The sequence below is a fragment of the Argentina anserina genome, chromosome 6 (assembly GCF_933775445.1).
Source record: "Argentina anserina chromosome 6, drPotAnse1.1, whole genome shotgun sequence".
NCBI lineage: Eukaryota > Viridiplantae > Streptophyta > Magnoliopsida > Rosales > Rosaceae > Argentina > Argentina anserina.
The window spans coordinates 35,711,669-35,731,943 of NC_065877.1; the positions used below are offsets into that span (position 1 = coordinate 35,711,669).

The window sequence follows — 20,275 nt, forward strand, 5'->3', positions numbered from 1 at the left end:
AACCACTTGTGGAAGAATCGCACCAACTGATGATGATGACAGGGCCAATCTATGTCAACCTGGTTTTACTTGCGAGGTCAAAGTTGGTTGTTTTTACTGCCGTTATTCAACTGCGACCTTGCTATAGATTTTTGTTTTGTTTTTTGTTTTGGGTCATTTTCCGTTTTTAAATGGTATCATTTGCGATAATAATAAGGAAATTATGTCTGAGTGGATACCACAGTTGTTTTCATCAACAAAGCATACAACAAAAGCCCAAATTGATTGAAAAATAATGTGTTACCGTTATCTATTAAGGATCAGATTTAATAAATAGCGCATTTGCTTTATGACATTGGGGCAAGATTGCAAAGCATCTCCTCTAAGGCTCTAACATAGAGAAAATGTTTCAGCAACACCAATGTACGCGGAGAAACTATCTTAATAGTGGCGGAGTCAGAAATTATAAACGAGAATATATATATATAATTACTCAAACATGAACTCATTCAACCAAAGGTGCCATGGCCAAAATGGACTTTATGTAACTTGTTGCTTGACTTGAAACATAAACAGAAGAATTAATATTGCGACTTGGAGAACCTCCCTCATTAATATGAAGTCCGATCACCACTTAGAGCATTTCAAACAGATTATGTATTTTTGGAGAAAAATATAGATTTAGAGAAAAATGTATATTTTTCACTCAAACAGTTTCTCCATCTCATTCTCTAAAATAGAGAAATGGATGAAAGAGAAGAGTTAATTCTCCAAATTTGCAGCATTTGCAAAAAATCTGCATAACCAAATATTAAATATATATACGTTCTTCAACAACTCAAACTTAGATTACAACCAATAAAAAATTTACAATAAATATTTAAAGTCAACAATATAAAGTTATGAAAGATATTATGGTTATGATAAATAATAAAATATAATATTTAATTGAAATAATAAATGTTAAAATATGCAAAATAAAAAAGCTGTTGGAGTTTGAGCATAAATGTTTTGAAAATTTTGAAATTTACTTCTCTATTTTAAAGAAAATATGGAGAAACTATTGGAAATGCTCTTCAAGGACTAAAATTAGTCAATAGGCGTACGTTTCAACAAGAAATAAGTCAATAAACTTCTCCATTAGTGTGATCTTTTGGAAACGTAATTAGATGCCGCATCACCATCAACAGTAAAAAGCACCGCTATTCTCTGATGGATTTAGACGACTCTCACTATCTTCATCGATCACCACATGCAGAGACAAAGTCTTGTGAGAAAGCTATCAGGTTGGATAATATTTTGCCATAAAAAAATTCCAACATCACATATCGTAGACATCTCTATTAATGATTGTTGGTGAAACAAAAATTACCCTTTCAATCAACTTTCTTATCATCTAATTAATTATTCAAATGTGTTATAACTCACTCAAAAGAGACAAAACAGCAACAACCCTCATAAAAAAAAACACTTTAAGAAGACAACAATGCAACAACCCTTGTAAAAGCCCACACAAAAGTATCAACAATGCATGTAACCTAAAAAAAAAACAGTATTAACAATGCAGACAACGCTCATGAAATGATGTTAATTACCCAAAACAGCTAAACACTGCTGGGATTAGTGGAGCTATGCACCGACACCAACATTTGGAGAACCATCTCCACAAAACTTAGATATATCCAAGACCGTCCACCACGTGTCCCTCAATAATTTTCATTAAAATGATATTGTACTCAAAAAATTGATATCGGACCGTCACTTGAAAATCCCACACTCATTTTGGTAAGACTTCAAAATCCACAAACTCAAATTTTCGTTCGTAATTGATATTTGAAAAAAAAAAAGATCAACCAATAATGACGCCGCGGTGGCATTTTCGATATTTTGTTAAAATCATTGGGTGAAAATAAAATAGGGAAAATCGCAACGGAACAAAATTAATGTGTGTATATTTATGAGGGCGGTCACATGGAGGATCCCAAGTCTGCCGGCCCGGTTCGGATCACCACCACCTCATCACAAAACGGCGTCGTTTTAAGGCCCTCGCCGGTTACGAAATCTGCTATATAAATTTATCAAAGTCGGCTCAGTGTGGACTCGGAGCTTCTTCTTTGACGTCTGCTCTCCTCATTTTCACGTTCTCTTTCTCTCTCTGCTTCGCTCTCAGGTACTCTCTCTCTCTCTCTCTCCCCCCCCCCTCTCTCTCTATATATATATGTGTTGTAATGATAATGCTGCTTGTTTGTTGTTGACTGGACTTGGTTTTTGGATTTGCGGAGCTCCGATTCGATTCGGTTAGGGCGGAATAGGATGATCGGCGAGTTTGGAGTAGAGCGCGAGATCTTGTAGAGTGATCGCTTTTTTGAAAAGTGGATTGGATCGTCGTGTTCGTGGTGGTGTTGTTGAGTTGGAGCCCTAGGTGTTTTGGCTAGGTTATGATTTTTTAGCCAGTTTTTGTTGTGATAGTGTTGATGTGTTTTGGTGTTGAGAGTTGGATTTGGTGACTGGTTTTGGTGGAGAGTGAGATCTTCTGGTGTTTGCTGACTCACATTTCCGGTGGATTCAGTGTTTTGTGATTATTGTGTGTGTCTAGTGCTGTGGTTTCGAGCAGTAGATGTGTCGATTAGGGTGTAAGCTTTGCTGCTGAGTCTCTTTGGTTATTTTCGAAGAACACGAAGTGCATTGAAATTTTCATTTGGAAATTGTTTTGAGAGTCTGTTTTTCTTTAGTTGTTCTTTACTGATTTGCAGTCCAACGAAGATTTTATACTATGTTTGTTACTGTTTGTGTGTTCATTTCGAAACTTCAGTTAGGATAATTACTTGTGTGTTCATTTCGAAACTTCAGTTAGGATAATTACTGTGGAGTTGCATATGAATGCCTGATATATAGGTGGAATGTAGTTCATTGATTAGATCAGGGATTGCACAAAGTAGGGAGTGTACAGTATTTGAGTAGTGTGATCCGTGTCGAACTTATTTTCAGATCAAACAGTGTTAGAGCTCGTTCTTTGGCTTAATGTTTATGCGGTCTGTGTTTCAGTATTGTGTATGAGCTGTGTACTTTGTCGTCTTTGATATAATATGCCCCGTTCTTTTTAAATGCTTATTACTGGATACTGTGTTGTTCTTATGTTTGAGTAAGCATTTTCACTGTTGTGAATTGGTTCGGTTCAGAGTTGCAGGCCAACACCAATGTCAGCTCTTAGAGATCTTAATACCATACCTGGATCTGAGAGGAAGAATGAAAGCTGTAGCAAAGGGGCTGTAACTAAACCTTTAGCTGAGAATGCTACTGTAAATCATGAAGAGTGCCAGAAGAAAAACTCTGTCTCTTTGGGTGTCCCTTCTACCAATGGTGAGGAAGTTGTCAATGCCGTTGAGGTTGCAATTACAGAGGTAGAATACATTGACTCTGAGAACTTGAATGATGTTGAAGATGTTGATATGAGTCTCAAGGTATTCATTGTCTACATTCCCGTGGGTTTTTTTTTTGCTTAAACTTGGGAATTTCTGACCTTTCGTAACTTAGTATTCATCTATATGTACCAGCTAACTGTATGGCGTCGGTGCACTTCTTGTTTGATTTTGCAGACACTCGTAACTGGACTAGACTCTAAAGATTGGGTTCTGCTTTGTGAAGCACTCAATACTGTCCGCCAGTTGTCCATTTTTCACAAGGAAGCTATGCTGGATAAACTGTAAGTCTTGTGTTTTCAGATTGCCCTGATTGAAAGAAGCATGTGCTATTGATGTGTGTAGTACTTTAACTATTGATGGTGCTGAAGATCTAACTATTGTCATATTCTTAATTAGGGGAGATGTGATTCCACTTGTGGTAAGGTCTCTGAAGAATCCAAGAAGTGCTGTTTGCAAAACTGCGATTATGACATCTGCAGATATCTTCAAGGCGTACAATGACAGTATAGTTGATTCGTTGGACCCTCTGGTAATATATTTTATTTGAAATCTACTGCTACATCGCCTCATCTTTGATTTGTCACTTTGTTTTTAGTGTATAGGATTACTGGTATATGTGATTAATCCTCGTTTTTTTTCCTTCGTCTTTGCTCCCCAAATGTGACTCATTCAGCTTCTACAACTTCTTCTCAAATCTTCACAAGATAAACGATTTGTATGTGAGGCAGCTGAAAGAGCTTTAGTAGCGATGACCTCATGGGTTTCCCCCTCATTGTTGTTACCAATTCTGCAACCATATCTGAAGCACAAAAATCCTAGAATTCGGGCGAAGGCATCAATGTGCTTTTGTCGAAGTGTTCCGCAGCTGGTAAGACACGAGAAATCAGATATATTCAATTGTTTGTCTGGTGAAATTTCTCATGTATAGTGACAGATTCTATTTTCCTTTATGATCTACACAAAGCATTTGTATTTCATAATAACTGTCAATATTCTTATTGGCAATTTTAAAAGATGATTATGTTACTTATGTAGATACTAACAATGCTCAAGAGTTAAGAGTAGAGACCATATTGAAGGTTTTAGTTTTTCATCCACTTGAAATGTTACGTTGCATCTAGGTGATGTTGAGGCTATTGAAGCTGCTCCATGTTTATATGCATTGCTTGTTTCATTATAAGTAGCAGAAACCAATTTAGTATGTTAATGGTGCTTGAGAGATGAAGCTTATTAGATTCACTTGAAATGTTACATTGCATCTAGGTTATGTTGAGGCTATTGAAGCTGCTCCCCTCTTTACGTAACTGGTGTAAGCTGGAATTAGTTGTGTTCTTGTCTTCATTCTTAACTGTATTATCTTTTGTCTGTGTGCAGGGTGTTGAAGGTACTAAAGCATATGGGATTGACAAATTAATTCAAGTGGCAGCATCTCAGCTTAGCGACCAGCTTCCTGAATCAAGGGAGGCTGCTCGAAACCTCCTCCTTGAGTTGCAGACTGTTTATGAAAAATTTCAGAATCTCTCACCAGCAGCAGTATCTGAGGAGATGCAGCCAGAGGTGGACTCTTGGGAGAACTTCTGCCAATTGAAACTATCTCCGCTTAGTGCACAAGCTGTTCTCCGGGTGACCAATGTCTCTCGGGAAGGTCTTGTTGTTGGCTCCTCTTGACGCATGTTGATACAACACGGACACGAATTAGTACTACAATTCCCACAATTACAAGCTATTTAGCGAGCCTACATCTGCCCTTTTGCCTAGTTGCTTTGGTTTGATATTCATCAATTTCTATTTCTATTTTCTTTTTCGCGTCTGTATATACTTTCAGGTCTTGAGTTTGAGATGTTTATAATTGCTGAAAGTTAGTAAACAAGCCATAGCCTGCATTCTTTTGACTTGGGTTGAATGTCCATTTGGCTTTATTTCCAGTCTACAGATTCGGGTTTTCTTTTGACTTGGGTTGAATCTCTCATCAGTTCCACATGCACTCACTAGAGTAACTGTCAAAAGCTGAAGTATCAACCAATAATATTTTGACTGTGAATCTGTGATTAGCATCTCAATCAAAATTCCAGCACATCAAAATGAATAATAGTAGAAGATAAAGAGTGGGACTTTACCTAATGAGATTTTGATCGGGCAATGTGTCATTAGCAGCATGTCGAAGAGAATGAGAGTTATCAGTGACATGACCTGCGGGGTAGAATGGATTTTGTTAGTTGTTCGGTATATTGAGAGAGATTGAATGTAGCAGAAAGAATAAGAGAAGTGTGGACATCAATCTGGAGGTAGAGAAATGGTACAATGGTAGCAAACTAGCAACTATGTCTCTTCAATGGTAGCAACTCTCTCTCTCTCTCTCTCTCTCTCACACACACACACAAAACTTAGCACAATCCTAAGTTTTTCACTTTTTTGATCTGGATCCGCCACTGCCTCAAAGCTTGAGCAAAGAGGGTAGAAGACAGTAGTTATATATGTAAAACCAAGACCCAAAATGTATATGAACAAAGTGACGAGCAGAGAAAACATTAGCAGAAAAGTGAATTAAAATTCATGTGACTTGCAGTATATGCAAGTTCTATTCACGTTGGTGTAAATGAGTCACACTCTAAAGTGGCTATATTTCTAACCAATGTACCTCTGGCTGTTGAATCCAATAAATCAACAGTTATGCTGTTAATAATTAACACTTGCTGTTCATGCAGGTCTATCAACTACTGAATGTAACGTGCGTCGGTCAAATCTTAGGCACATCTTACCCTTAGCTCTAACTTAATCACTACCTACAGTTTCAGATTTGGTCACAGCCTTACAGGTTGGGTTTTAATGGTTTCATATTTGTGTTGAATGACAGCTGAGAAAACGCTTGCAGAATAGTGAAGTTTCATGTGATTTGTGGTGTATGCAACTGTTATTCACGTTTGTGAGAATGAAATAGAGATAAAGCTAGGTGGATTTACACTGATTTACAGTCGTGTTGTTTTGGCAATATTAACACTTGGTATTCATGCAGGTTTATCAACTTTTGAATGTAGCGTTGGTCAATTTTTCCGGCACATCTTAGCTCTCACAAAATTCACAGATTCCAATTCCAGATTTGGTTGCAAGTTCATAATTTCTGTTTGAATGGCAAAGCTGCTAAACTGGTATCTTCATAAAGAGGATTACATATTTTGAATAGTTTTGAAACGGCCATGGCACTTACCATTTATAATACATTTTGAAGTTTGGTAGATGCATGCCTGCCACATCTTACCTCTCACTCTGATTTCTGAATCCAATTTCAGATTTGTGTTACGAGTTGGGTTTTAATATTTTCTTTCTTGTGTTTGAATGGCAAACTAATTGAGAAAATCACATATTTAAATTTAGCTTTGAATTTGGTTGATGCATGTTTTACATCTAGATATCTTTGTAATAAAAGTAGCTGAATAATTTTGAAACACAAATCTTGATTTTTTAAAATTAGGATATGACTCCTCTAAAAAGGGGATATAATGAAGCATTTGGTTGCAAGAGTTTAAAAATTAAGCATTTTTAACAAAAAAAAAAGGGTCACCTACGACCGATCAATACATATATTGCCAGGATTGAGTTAAACCACCGCACGATATATGATATACTTCATAACCGGACGTACAAAATAAGGTTTCTATTTTCACACATCATAATCATAAAGTTTGAGCTCTTCTTGATCCAACCAGCTATAGTAAAATCTGAAATATTCGTCGTTGTTTGAGTTTGATTAATTGAGTGAAGCGACTGTGAGACACTAGGGTTTAAGTTGGGGAATAAGTATTCTATTGAAATTTTTATCGAAGTCCCAAACAAAGAATAAAGACCACAGCTTAAATGATTACCATAACGTAATGACGAGAAATAAAACAAAAACACAAGAAACACAAGTTAGATTTATCGTTGTCTATATGTACTTACGATACTAAATATTATCACATAACCGTTTGTTTTTGGTGATTCGATCAACTTTAAATAACTCACAAAGACAATCTCAACACAATAATGATAAAATTCGTTCGTAAACGAGAATGTATATCTACCAGATCCAAGATCTCACATAATGACTTACGTTATGCCGGATAAGGTCAATCTATAATATATTCAGAATTCGTTCGTAAAAAAAATTACAAGACGTTACCACCTTGTGACGTGAAACTATCTACCATAACAACCAAAATATTTATAATCAGTCACCGGAACTAGTAAAAAAAAAGCTCGTAAATCTCTCGCGGACACAACAAAAATATAATCCAGTTTCCAGTTGACCATTTTCACATAAAAATCAAAGGCGGATGAACCTTTCAGTGTTTTTGTAGGGGCAATGGAAGGGTCAAACTCCAAAGTCTAGAGAGAGAGAGAGAGAGAGAGAGAGAATAGAAACCCTAAACCCGGGAAGGAGCTCCGGATTAGATTTGGTTTGCAAATAGTACACACAGAAGTCCAGTACAGGAACTGCAAATCTGTCCAACAAGTTACAGGTGTCGCTCATGTAGCGCGAGTAGACTACTATACACACCAACCCCCAGCGCGTCTGCCTTCCACTTCTTCACCTTCTTCATCCCAATTTTTACAAATTTACAGTCCCTCCCTTCTTTTTAAAAATCACATAAACAAAAACAACAAAATTAGAAGAGAGAGAGAGAGAAAAAAAAAAGAGAGAGGAGAAAAGAAAGAAAGAAAGAGCGAGAGTTTCCCCAGTCCTTGTTTTCTCTTCTACTTCTTCTTAGCCTCCCCACCTCCATCTCCGTCGAATCTCAGCCGTCCGATCAGAGAAAGAGAAGAGCTGAGAGATTTTGATTTTCGTTTTTGTTTTTTTTGTTTTTGTTTTTGTTTTTGGACAATGGTGAGGTCGCCAACGACGACGAGTGAGCGGCGCCGACGAGGTTGATGGAAACCACGGATTTAACTCCCGACGAGCTCCGTGACTCCGAGAGGACGGGGGCGGGGCTCGACATCGATCTGAATGAGAGGATCCCTTCGCCGGAAACCCTACCGGATTCGGTCGACGTGGTGCGGTACTACCACGACAACCCCTCCCCGCCGCCGGGAGGCCCCGCCGGCGTTCCCGGCGGAGCGGGGCGCGGCTCGGCGTGCGCGTCGTGCGGGAAGCCCGAGGTCCGCGGACACGTGGTGGTCTGCGACGGCTGCGAGCGGGGGTTCCACCTTGCCTGCGCCGGAATGCGCGGCCGCCAGGCTGTCAATCTCGACGAGTGGGTCTGCGGCGAGTGTATGTGCGGCGGCGTCAGGAGCAAGCGGTGGCCGCTTGGTGTTAAGTCCAAGCAGATTCTGGATATTAATGCTTCGCCGCCGAGCGACGGCGACGGCGAGGCTGACGTGGCGGAGGGAGTGATGGAGTTGAGGTAATGCTGTTTAGTGCATTTTGTTAATACTCAAGTTTAGTTCTTTAAATTAGGATTAAGAGAATGATGATAGTAAAGGCTTCGTTTTTCGATTCTTTAAGCTCAGCTATAATGATGCATTGAACTTAAAAAGACTTAGGTGATCGAATCGGGAGGTTAGTTTAGAAGAATGATAGTTAAGAGTTACTAATCCTCAGTTAAATGCATGATCTTGTCTGCTACATTTGTCTCCGGGAGTAAAAGCCTTAGTCTTTAAGCCATGCATTGTTGTAATCCTTTGAGCTTGTTATGGTGGCGCACATTAGAATTGCACTTCACCATTGGGTTTTTTGTTTTTCTGTTTAATGTGAAAGAATGATGGTAAAGATTGACTTTTTCCTGAATTGCATGCGCGCTGTTGCTACGACAGTTACGACAATGTATTAGGGTGGATTTGAGCTTGTTCAGACACTTAATCGTTTAGTAATTATGTTGTGTGGAGGTGGTGGACTTGTTTTCACTCATTGTTCCTTTGTTGTAGATACGTGTTGTAACTTCTTTTGTGTTTTCGATGAGCCTATATTATGTGTCTCATGTCTATTATTGATTGTTGTCCATTAGCGTTTTGGTAAATTTATTTGAATGCATGTTGTCCATTGGTAATTACTGCTTATAGTTATTTTTATTATAGAAAGCACACTACCGGTGGTAATTCTTGTGGTGAAAAGCCCTTTGGTGCTCCAGTGTCTTATTCAAACTTCTTGTACTCCAGAAATGGGTTTGGCTTGAACAAAGCTTCAGGAATTTCGACACAAGCAGTTAAATACGAAGATATATTGCACCATACGGAGACTGCTAGTGGAAGATTTGATGAAGTGGAAATGAGTTTTCCAGTCGGAAGGCATAGGAGAAGTAATAATACAGCTATTAGAGTATCATCCCCGAATTCAAATGACATAGTTCTGCAGGCTCTTAGAGATTTTGTCTCTGAGAGGCATGGAGTGCTCGAGGAAGGCTGGCGGGTAGAATTTAAACAGTCAATAGACAGTAGTGAACCATATTTAGTTTATTGTGCTCCAAATGGAAAGACATTTGATTCGTTATCAGAAGTTGCGTACCATCTTGGGTTGACATCTGGCAATTCTATGGGGTCTGAAGTAAGAAAAGAAGGGTCTCTGCCTATGATAGAGAAAACTTATCAACCCAGGAAAAGGAAGTCAAAAGGTTTATCTGCCAATGGAGTCACTGAAATTAAGGAAAGTTTGGAAATTTCTGCCTGTGGTTTTGTAAATAATGGAGAACATACAGAAGTTGGATCAAAGGGCTTGGGATGCATCGGGCCACAACACAATAGTGTAAGCTTATTAGTATTCTGATTGTTATCTCTTTATGAAAAGATAAAAAAAACCAGAAGCTTAAGTTTTTTGTATTTTTTTTAACATCAGCTTTTGATTGAAAAAAAAATACAAGAACAAAAAATGTATATGGAGGCGGGAAAGTAGTCAGCTTTAGAAAGCTAAACAGGGCAGCAAAGGACAAAGGCTTAGCAGCTCATCTGTTCATGGTAACTCAAAGTTTTATCTATCTTTGGTTTGCTGATTTCTGTCTGTCTTACTTTCAGGAGGGACTTCCAGTCCAATTTGAAGATTTCTTTGTTCTTTCATTAGGAGAAGTTGATAAAAGGCCCTCTTATCACGACTCTAATTTGATCTGGCCCATAGGATATAGATCGTGTTGGCATGATAGGATTACTGGTTCCTTATTTATATGTGAAGTTTTAGACGGTGGTGATTCTGGTCCAGTTTTTATGATCAGAAGATGTTCGTGCTCGGCCTTGCTGATTCCCAGTGGTTCAACTATTTTATCTAGGCAAGCACTTGGTGATTTTTGCACTCAAAGTGATCAAGACAGTCATGACACTTACGGAAATGATGCAAGTATACATATGATACTGTCAGATCCTTCGCCTATGGAAAATGATGTTTTTTCCTGCCTGACTGGTTGTTCAGATGACGCGAGTGATGTTCAGACAACATTTCAATTGCAATTTGATACTCATTCTGTTTGTGAACAGTCTGAATCTTGCTTGTCTATTGATTCGGCTGCCAGGGATGACATTGGTGAGATATTAGTAGAAGATCATTCATCATCTTCGGCTTGGGAAAGTATGTCGCGGAAGATCGTTAATGCTTGTTCCGAATTATATAAACAGAGAGGTGCTATTAAGTTTTGCTGTAAGCATCAAAATGCTAGTGAATTCCATAACAGGGTTGTAACAAATGACAGTAGCCAGGTGAACCATACTTTGTTGGACAGGTTTTGTAGCTTACCCGGATCTGACAGTGTACCATCCATCAGTCAGTCAGGTGATGAATCAGGTGCTTGTGATGACATATCAAAATGGCTTGACCATGATAGATTTGGACTAGATGTTGATTTTGTGCAAGAACTTTTGGAGCAGCTTCCCGGTGCCCAGTACTGTTCTCAATACCAATTTCTTAGAGATAGAAGTAACAGTTCAACATTGCTAACTGTTGGAAATGGGGTTCTAGTGGTCAAAATGGGGGCTGGGTTGCATGGAAAGGAAGAGGAAGTTCTAGATGTTTTATATAGGAGGCCCAAAAAAGCTAAGTTGGCTGGGGTTCAAATTAAGAATGACCGTCCACCTCCTCTTGGGAAGCCATTGTGCTTGAGGATCCCTCCTGCACTTGTTGGTGACTTATATCAGGTATGGGGACGCTCTTTACAAATGTTTGTTTATATATTCTGATTGTTAGATTATCTTTTGAGACGTGAAGTAATTGACAGGGACAAAACTTATTCGTCTTCTGCTTATATACTCAGGTTTGGGAAATACTATGGCGCTTCCATGGTATTTTGGGTCTAAAGGAGGCTTTTTCATTAAGTGAACTTGAAGATGAACTCATAAGCCCTTGGTTTGCGAGCTCAGATCTACCAGAGAAGTATGAGAGTGAAATTCAGGGCACCAAAGCTTTGAAAGCACATAAAGTTGATTGTAGAAATGATCTAGTTCTATCTTCAAGCTCGAAGTCCGCTTCACCAGTTTCTAAGGAAAATCCTCATGCGTTCATTCATATGGAAACTGGAGCAACGAAGGAGGCAGCTCAAGCTAAAATCGCTTCTGTAACCTACAATAGGTGTTCCGGCATAGCTTTGACAAAGGCTCATGCCTCACTGCTAAGAGTGCTCATAGGCGATTTGCAGTACAAGGTAGCTGCACTGGTTGATCCGAATTTTGAGTCTGGAGAGTTCAAGTCAAAGCGGGGAAGAAAGAAAGATATTGATTGTTCTATCCCTGTGAAAAGATCTAAGCTACTCCCAATTAATGAACTGACTTGGCCGGAGTTGGCCCGAAGATACCTGTTGGCTGTAATAGCCATGGACGGAAACCTTGACTCTGCTGAAATTACTGGACGTGAAAGCGGTAAAGTATTTCGCTGCTTACAAGGTGATGGTGGCGTCCTTTGTGGCTCTTTAACTGGAGTAGCGGGGATGGAAGCAGATGCACTTGTAAGTCAGATCTTATCATTTTGAGGTGGTATGACATTTATTATATAATTCTTTTGAAATGATTAGGTTCTGAAATGACAGGGGAATCCCAATCCTGTGCTCTTCATCTGGCTCAGAATTTCAGCTTAATCATATCATACATACTCATTAATCATGTCAGTTTTGTTTTAATTATCTTAAATTTAAGAAAGGAGAGACAATTAAAGAAGAGTCATCGGTAGCTTTCTAGTGTTTAGATGCTGACAAGAGGTCTACGACCTAGGCAAACTGCAGTCTTAAGTACACTGTGCTACTGGCCTCACCTACCCGGAACAATGTCTCTGTCTCAGCTGGCTACAGCTTCTAAATCAGAATAGGAAAGTCACCAATTTGTAACTGTCAGGGCCAATCTAGAAGCCCGAAACATCACTCTGTTCCTTGAGAAGTTACCTCTAACCGCAGCTTCCCTGCTAAAATACTGGCTTTCTATGCTGTTGGAATAACCCAACAGTTGCCAGCACCTTGATATTATCCTTAAGCAATGGGCCATAGAGTTATCTTCACCATTCAATACTGGCAAAGGGATTGTCCATGATCTCTTCAACACTAACAGTTGTTTAATTAGTTTTACGTTCCAGAAACAGATTGATGTGGTCAATTAGTTTAATTCAAACCTTTGACTTTTCAAATTGTTGGGAACTACTACATTCGTGATATATTTGGACTGGGCAAGTTTTGGGCAGTTTCTGTTCAAATGGTCATTTCCCCTACAGGCAGTGGTTTGCTATTTGAGAGATAATGGTTTAGGATCTTGATTTTATTGGTTTCTTCTGATTGTACTGTAACTGTGATTTTGTGTGTCATCCTATTTTGTTTGCATCTCTCAACAGCTTATATCTGCAATATATAGACTTGGTGCTATGACTAGTGAAAATGAATGTGCATATTAATGTTCATATTTGTTTAAATTGCAGTTTCTTGCAGACGCCACAAAGAAAATATTTGCTTCACTTAATGGGGAAACTCATGTATTCACCATTGAAGAAGAAGAGTCTGATGGAACGGTGTCTGTTGAAACAAATTTGGGAAATGATGGTAATATTCCAGTGTGGGCGCAGATGCTGGAACCTGTTAGAAAGCTGCCAACAAATGTGGGAACAAGAATCAGAAAATGTGTGTATGAAGCATTGGAAAAGGATCCACCTGAATGGGCAAAGAAAATACTGGAACATTCGATCAGTAAGGAAGTTTACAAGGGCAATGCTTCAGGACCTACAAAGGTGCTTTGTTAGTAACTTAATATGTTATTAACTACTGGTTTTTGTCTGATAGATAAGAACTGCAATTTTCATTGTGACAGTTTGCAATAGCAGGGTTATCTTACATGCAATGCCGGCACAACACTAATTTAATTTGTATGCCTCCCACTCGCTGTAGTGTAGACCTACCAACTTCTTTCTGTTGTCCTGTGCCCTTTATGGAACCAGTTGTATTCTCTATAGGTATAAGTTATGAGCCTAGTTGATTAGGAGAGAAGTTAGCTTAGACTTTAATATGTTCCCTGACCAGGTTCTGACCATCCTGTCATGCTGTGGCTAACAAGTATTAATGTGAGTTGTACTTTTTAACTTTCTCATCTTAAGCTTCTAATTTTTTTTAAAGCACTTAATAATATTAATAAACAGTCAATTATACCACCATTTTAGGGTTGCGTCCTTGTGCTTGTTATGGAACTAAAATTTACCTTTTTCTATGGTTGTGTCTCTGAAGGCTAACGTGCATTTTTGTGTTATAACTAAATACGTGTGATACTGAATTTGTTCTTGTTGATTGGGCACAGAAAGCGGTTATTTCACTCCTAGCAGATGTATTGGCAGAAGCCTTAAAACAGAAGTCTGAGAAGGGAAAAAAACGGAAGATTAATGTCTCCATTTCTGATGTTATTATGAAAAAATGTCGCATTGTATTTCGTCGCGCGGCTGCTGCAGATGACACAAGGGTCTTCTGCAATTTGCTGGGAAGAAAGCTGATGAATCCAAGTGATAATGATGATGAGGGACTCCTTGGGTCTCCAGCCATGGTGTCTCGACCTTTGGACTTCAGGACTATTGACTTGAGATTGGCAGCTGGATCCTATGGCGGATCACATGAAGCTTTCTCTGAGGATGTTAGGCAGGTCTGTTTTCTATGATTTTGAGGTGTTTTGTAACAAACTTCCATTTTACATTTTATTTCTTCCAATGTTATTAGTGTAGATATTATTGAAATGTAAGATTCTAATAGTTGTTTTCCCTCTCTTTCCCCTTTTATCAGATACTGTTTTACCTGCTTGTCTATGATAATAGGTTGATAAGTAGTTAAGTACATACGTTATAGAAGAGTAAGCACTTAATTTTTTACACCATTCTGTCTATCCAGGGTGCAAATTTTAACATATAAACACAGATTGAAACCAACTGGTTAAATTTGTTTTGAGTCTTCATATATTATGTGTTTTGTCTGCCAGTAAATAGTGATATTGATTCATGGTTGCATAATATATTTCATTTCTAGCTTCCAAATTCCAATATCGGACATTTGAAGCTACAAATGGAAGAGTAGATGGTGAAGTCCTTTTAATTTTTTTTTTTTAAAGTTTAGTGATTTATTTCATGTTGCAGTTATGGAGTAATCTACGTATTGCTTATGGTGATCAGCCTGACTTGGTCGAGTTGGTTGAGACGTTATCTCAAAGTTTTGAAACATTATATGAGGAGGTTTGTACTTTTTTTTTTATCCTTTCCCACTTGTCGGTTTCCTTTGAATTTTATGAATTTTTCTGTCACCAGATATTTGCTCAGTGCCTAAAAAGCTGATTTGTAATAAGGTTAAATTAGTTGTCAGGAATTGATTCTTCAATTAGGATTTAAAGATGGACTAGAAAATGTACAAACAATAAAGAGTAGAAGGTCTACTCTATCCTGACAACAACACAGGGTTGACCCATATATAAATGCAGGGTGTTCATGAATCCAACCAATTTATTTTGTTTTTTTGTTTTTGCAATGCAGGTTGTTTCTCTTGACCATAAATTTTCGGAGTATGCAAAGTTGGAAACCATAACTGCTGAAAGTAAAAAGGAGATTGATGATTTAGTTGCTTCGACGAGTGATCTCCCCAAAGCCCCTTGGGATGAGGGAGTCTGCAAAGTATGTGGCATTGATAAAGATGACGACAGCGTACTGTTGTGTGATACTTGTGATGCTGAGTATCATACTTACTGTTTGATTCCTCCTCTTGCAAGGATCCCAAAGGGAAATTGGTATTGTCCATCTTGTGTTGTTGGCAAAAACATGGTTCAAGATGTGTTGGGACATCCTCATGTCATTAGTCGACGCCGTGGTAAACATTTTCAGGGAGAAGTTACACGCGTCTACTTGGAGTCTCTTACACATTTAGCAGTGAAAATGGAAGACATCGAGTATTGGGAATTTCACGTGGATGAGGTTTGCTTATTCAACCTATTAACGTTCTCTTTCCTAGTTATACTGCAATGTCAGGTTTATTTGGTGAATTCTTCACTAACTTCTTAGGTAACAATTTCATTTTGTTGCAGAGAACCTTCCTGCTGAAGTTCTTATGTGATGAGTTGCTTAATCTAGGTGTTACTCATCAACACATTGATCATTGTTCTGAGACATCGATCGAGTTGCAGCAGAAGCTGCGTTCCTTATCTGTAGAGTGGAAGAACCTCAAGTCTAGAGAAGAGTTCTTGGTTGCAAGAGCTGCAAAGGTTGATGTCAGCCTTGGGAAGGATTGCATAAAGGAAGGGAGTTCTGCTTCAGTTGAAAACCAAGAAAAATGTTTTGGCCACACACATGCATTTAGTGGCAGGTCCAACTCTAATATAGTCTTGGATGGTATGCCAGCATCAGAGAGTGCCCTAGGGTTTGATAAACTCCCATCTGTCAGTAATGCAGAATACAATAGTCAAAATTCGGTGATTGCTGAAATTAGGCAAAAAGATGGCTATCCTGCTGTCCAAGACGCTAATGGAGAAGCAAATTCCATTCAGCATATGCATTCTGAGAAAAATGATAGATCCTTGGGGAATACGGAGTTGACTTTATCAGATTCTTTATCACATGAAGCCAATGGCTCTATTAGAGAAATTGGTTGCCTTGATCTACAACAGGAGGATGTGGAGAGAGTTGTCTCTTCTTTTCAGCCTTCAGATCAGGAAGGACTTTGTATGCCTCCACATATGTCTGCTATAAATGACTCGCACTCTGACAACCTTGAGTTGAACTCTGTAAGAAACGACTTGTCACTTTTGCTAGAATCAATTGCTGCTGTAGAATCTGACCTTTCCAAGGTTTCTGTGCGAAGGGAGTTTCTGGGAATTGATTCTTTGGGTGGCTTATACTGGGCTTCAGCTATGCCAGGTGAACACTCTCGAATTATTGTCGATAGAAGTGTGTCAATGCAGCAGGGGGTGAAGATGGCAGAACACAGAGACCCTGTATGGAGGAATTCCATCTCTCAAAACTTTGCTGCAACTAGCATGAAAAGTGACCTGCCCTTAGAGGGATCTAAAGCTCACTGTCCCTTTTCATTTGAACCAAACAACGCTGTTGCATTAACTTCACCTTGGGTTTCGTATCAAACTGATGCTGAGATTGATGATTTGATAGGTTGGTTAAAGCCCCATGACCCGAAGGAAAAAGAGCTGAGAGAGTCGTTGTTGCATTGGCAGAAGTCTAGGTTCGTGAAGTATCAGCAAACTGGAAGTCGAGTTCTGGATGATCTCCCAAAGGCTTTGTCAGTGGCTAATGGTGAAAAAGCTGCAATGTCTAACCATCTTGTTACTAGGGCAGCCATGTTTTTGGAGAAGATATATGGTCAAAGCTTTGAGTTAGAAAATGTTGATACCATAGAAAAGCAGGAGAAGCGAGCTAGGCTAACTAATGATGAGAAAATGCACAGGTGTGATTGTTTGGAACCAATTTGGCCATGTAGACATCATTGCTTCTCTTGTCACAAAACCTATATGACTGACCTTGAACTTGAGGGGCACAATGGTGGTCGGTGCACCTCAGGTACTGCAGCTTCTGAGAAGGGCAAGGAAATAAGTGGTCCTCCTATAGTTAAGGGAAGTCTGAATCATGTGATAAATAGAGAAGATGGCAGAGGTGAGCTGACAAATGGTGAGACTTCCAGATCCGTAGGTTCGGAGCTTGATGCAAATTTGATTAGATTTCAGAACGACGGATTAGTGTGTCCATATGATTTGGAGGAGATCTGTTCCAAGTTTGTGACAGATGATTCTAATAGGGAGTTGATACAGGAGATTGGTCTTATAGGTTCAAAAGGAATTCCATCTTTTGTTCCATCCATATCTCCATACCTCAGTGATTCTGCAGTTGCACTGATTACTCAGAGAGATGTATGTGAACTTGCTAATGGAGAAAAGGCTGCTGAAGCACCGAGTTCAGAAGGAAACACTGGTGCTGGCACTGCAGGATTTAACGGTCATTCTGGCTTAGGTGATGGGGCAGAAGTTCCAAAGGCCAGTTTTAAACGTCCGGGACAAAAAAATATGAGACCTTCGGGTACTCTTTCAAGTGTTGGGGTTGGCCACTACTGTGTCGTTCCCCAGACCTCTTTGCGGCCTATAGTTGGCAAAGTTTCCAAGATTTCCAGAAAACTAAAGATCAATCTTCTTGACATGGAGGCTGCACTACCCGAAGAGGCTGTAAGACCATCAAAGGCACAGTTGGAAAGGAGATGGGCGTGGCGTGCATTTGTCAAGTCCGCATCGACAATATTTGAGGTTTGTCTCGTATACATTTCTTAGTGTTCTCTCTCACTCTCTCTGATAGTACTTTCCTAATCACTAAAAGATGGCTGTTTTGTCTTGGATTTTGAAAAATTCAGTACTTCCCATGGTGAAGCATGCATAGACTCTTTGATGGAAAGCTCTAACAAAAGTTGATTTTTAGACTTACTATGTAATTTTTATTTTGGTGGCTCCTTAATGATAATTTTTTTTAAAGATATAAAATTAGCATATAGGTCAATTTGTTTTTCCACTCAATAGTACTTCACTGTTTCAACAGAGCTAGGATGTTTGATAATAGCCTGTCATCAACTTAATCATTTAAAGTTGTTTTGTACACCCTGAGTTATAATTATATAATGTATTCCTAATTTTAATACTGTCTTTGACAGATTAGAAGGATTATCTTCTTTGTTTCTGTTCAAATTTCGTATTATATTTTGCTGCTATGTAAATGCACTTCCAAGTTTTAAAAAATAACCAACAAGTCTACTTGTTTTGTCAGATGGTTCAAGCAACAATTGTGCTGGAGGACATGATAAAGACCGAGTACCTAAGGAATGAATGGTGGTATTGGTCATCATACTCAGCTGCAGCCCGAACTTCTACGATGTCATCCCTTTCCTTGCGTATTTACTCCCTCGATGCTGCTATTTTGTATGAGAAATTGCTTCCAAATTCAGATAATACTGATGACTTGGAGCCCAACAGCATACTTGACCAGAATGTGGTGCCTGTTGTGGATTCAACCGAAAAGTTAAGGATAAGTAAGAAAGTCAACAAGAAGAGGAAAGAACCAGAGGGTTGATTGTGGGATATATGTTTCTAGCTTTGTGGTTTTGTGTGGTTAGCAACCTGGATGGGTTGTTCCCAGTGGCCTTGAAGCGGCGTGCAGATTAGGTAACAGTGCATTCTGATCGCTGAACCACATGAGGATGTGTTGGATTAGACCAGACCATGACAACTATTTCGGAAGAATGAATGTGGTCACTGCTACTGCTGCAGCTGCCGAACCATTTATCTGTACATAGAGGTAAAGCTGACATGCTAACTGGATGCGGATGATGAGAAGCAGTATTTATGTGATATCTGCTTCAGTGCGTTCAGGGACCGGGATAAACTTGATATATGCAGATGGCCCAATTTTGGAATGGTTTCTGCTGAGCCTGAAAGTGTTGCTTGGAAAGGAAGAAGCCGGAGAACGCATCAAACATTCAAATGACAGAAAAAAAAAAGTAAAAGAGAGATCATATAAAGTTATAGAGGGAACTAATTTAACAAGGGAAAACAGATGAGACATTGGCAAATTGTCGAAGCTGAGCAGGTTTAGTCAATATTTCATTCTTTGGATGGCTTCCTTATGTGTCAGATATGTATGTGTTTTGAGGGTTTTCTGCTGTTCAACCACCCCCACCGTAAGTCTTACCCTTTACTAGTTAGGTTGGTTATTGCCATTGGTGAGGTCATTCATGTGTAGGTTTATATTAGTTCATCTTTCTGGAGGCTTTCTGGGACCAATGTTGTTTTTCTCTTCTTTTTTGTCTCTTCTCTGTAGTACAGTATCTCAGGGTCTGCCTTCCATTTTGTAGTAAAGTAGCAGGTATTAGATGCATTACAAGTCCATTAGCTTGATGTGCAATCTTCATATGAAGAATTGTATCATAGTTTAGATTCGTTCGGCTTGTTACCTCATCATTGGCAATGTGTCTGTGGATATGTAACCTTTTGTATTTTGTGTTTTTTACTCGTGAAATAGCAGTAGATTTTTAGTTTATCCAGTTGAGCATCTTATATAGCTCTTTGAATCGCATGGTTTCTGTTTCGGTATGTGGCTAATCCATCGTAAGTCTTCAGCTAATTTCTCCTAATCAATTGTAAGTCACAGCTAGTTTCTGTTGGGTCAGTTTGATTTTTCAGGGTTTATGCAACATGGAGGTCAGATTCATATTTCAGTATATATGCTTTGAAGGAGGTTGATGTAATGCCTATTGTTTCGTGGTGATCGTTTGATCCATCGATCTTAGTAACAAGAGGGATATTTGTCCAAAACCTATATAAATATAGAAAATGTGGCTTGGCCAAATCTCAAGACGATAGGATCGTTCAAGTATCTGGTCTCAATAAGATCGATAGGTCTCTAGCCTTGCAAGAATCAGGTCTGCAACTATTGCACAGGAAACTCAGATCTT

At 39.0% G+C, this 20,275-nt stretch overlaps 2 protein-coding genes across 3 annotated transcripts; both read left to right on the forward strand.

The window, feature by feature from the left end:
* The first annotated feature begins 1,973 nt into the window (after positions 1 to 1,973).
* LOC126799546 (uncharacterized) lies at positions 1,974 to 5,331 on the forward strand. Its single transcript, XM_050526772.1, has 6 exons — positions 1,974 to 2,149; positions 3,159 to 3,440; positions 3,576 to 3,682; positions 3,798 to 3,930; positions 4,075 to 4,269; positions 4,776 to 5,331. The coding sequence occupies exons 2-6, from the start codon at positions 3,177 to 3,179 to the stop codon at positions 5,067 to 5,069; spliced, it is 993 nt and encodes a 330-aa protein (XP_050382729.1). The 5' UTR covers positions 1,974 to 2,149; positions 3,159 to 3,176; the 3' UTR covers positions 5,070 to 5,331.
* A 2,912-nt stretch (positions 5,332 to 8,243) lies between these two features.
* LOC126799519 (methyl-CpG-binding domain-containing protein 9) lies at positions 8,244 to 19,860 on the forward strand. 2 transcript variants are annotated; one of them, XM_050526735.1, is made up of 10 exons: positions 8,244 to 8,779; positions 9,450 to 10,113; positions 10,380 to 11,486; positions 11,603 to 12,289; positions 13,243 to 13,548; positions 14,109 to 14,444; positions 14,929 to 15,024; positions 15,319 to 15,753; positions 15,864 to 18,080; positions 18,592 to 19,860. In XM_050526735.1, exons 1-10 carry the CDS (start codon positions 8,307 to 8,309, stop codon positions 18,892 to 18,894), a joined length of 6,624 nt encoding a protein of 2,207 aa, XP_050382692.1. In that variant the 5' UTR covers positions 8,244 to 8,306; the 3' UTR covers positions 18,895 to 19,860. The 2 variants fall into 2 exon arrangements, with proteins under 2 accessions (XP_050382692.1, XP_050382693.1); XM_050526736.1 differs by having other exon boundaries at positions 9,531 to 10,113.
* Positions 19,861 to 20,275: the final 415 nt, after the last annotated feature.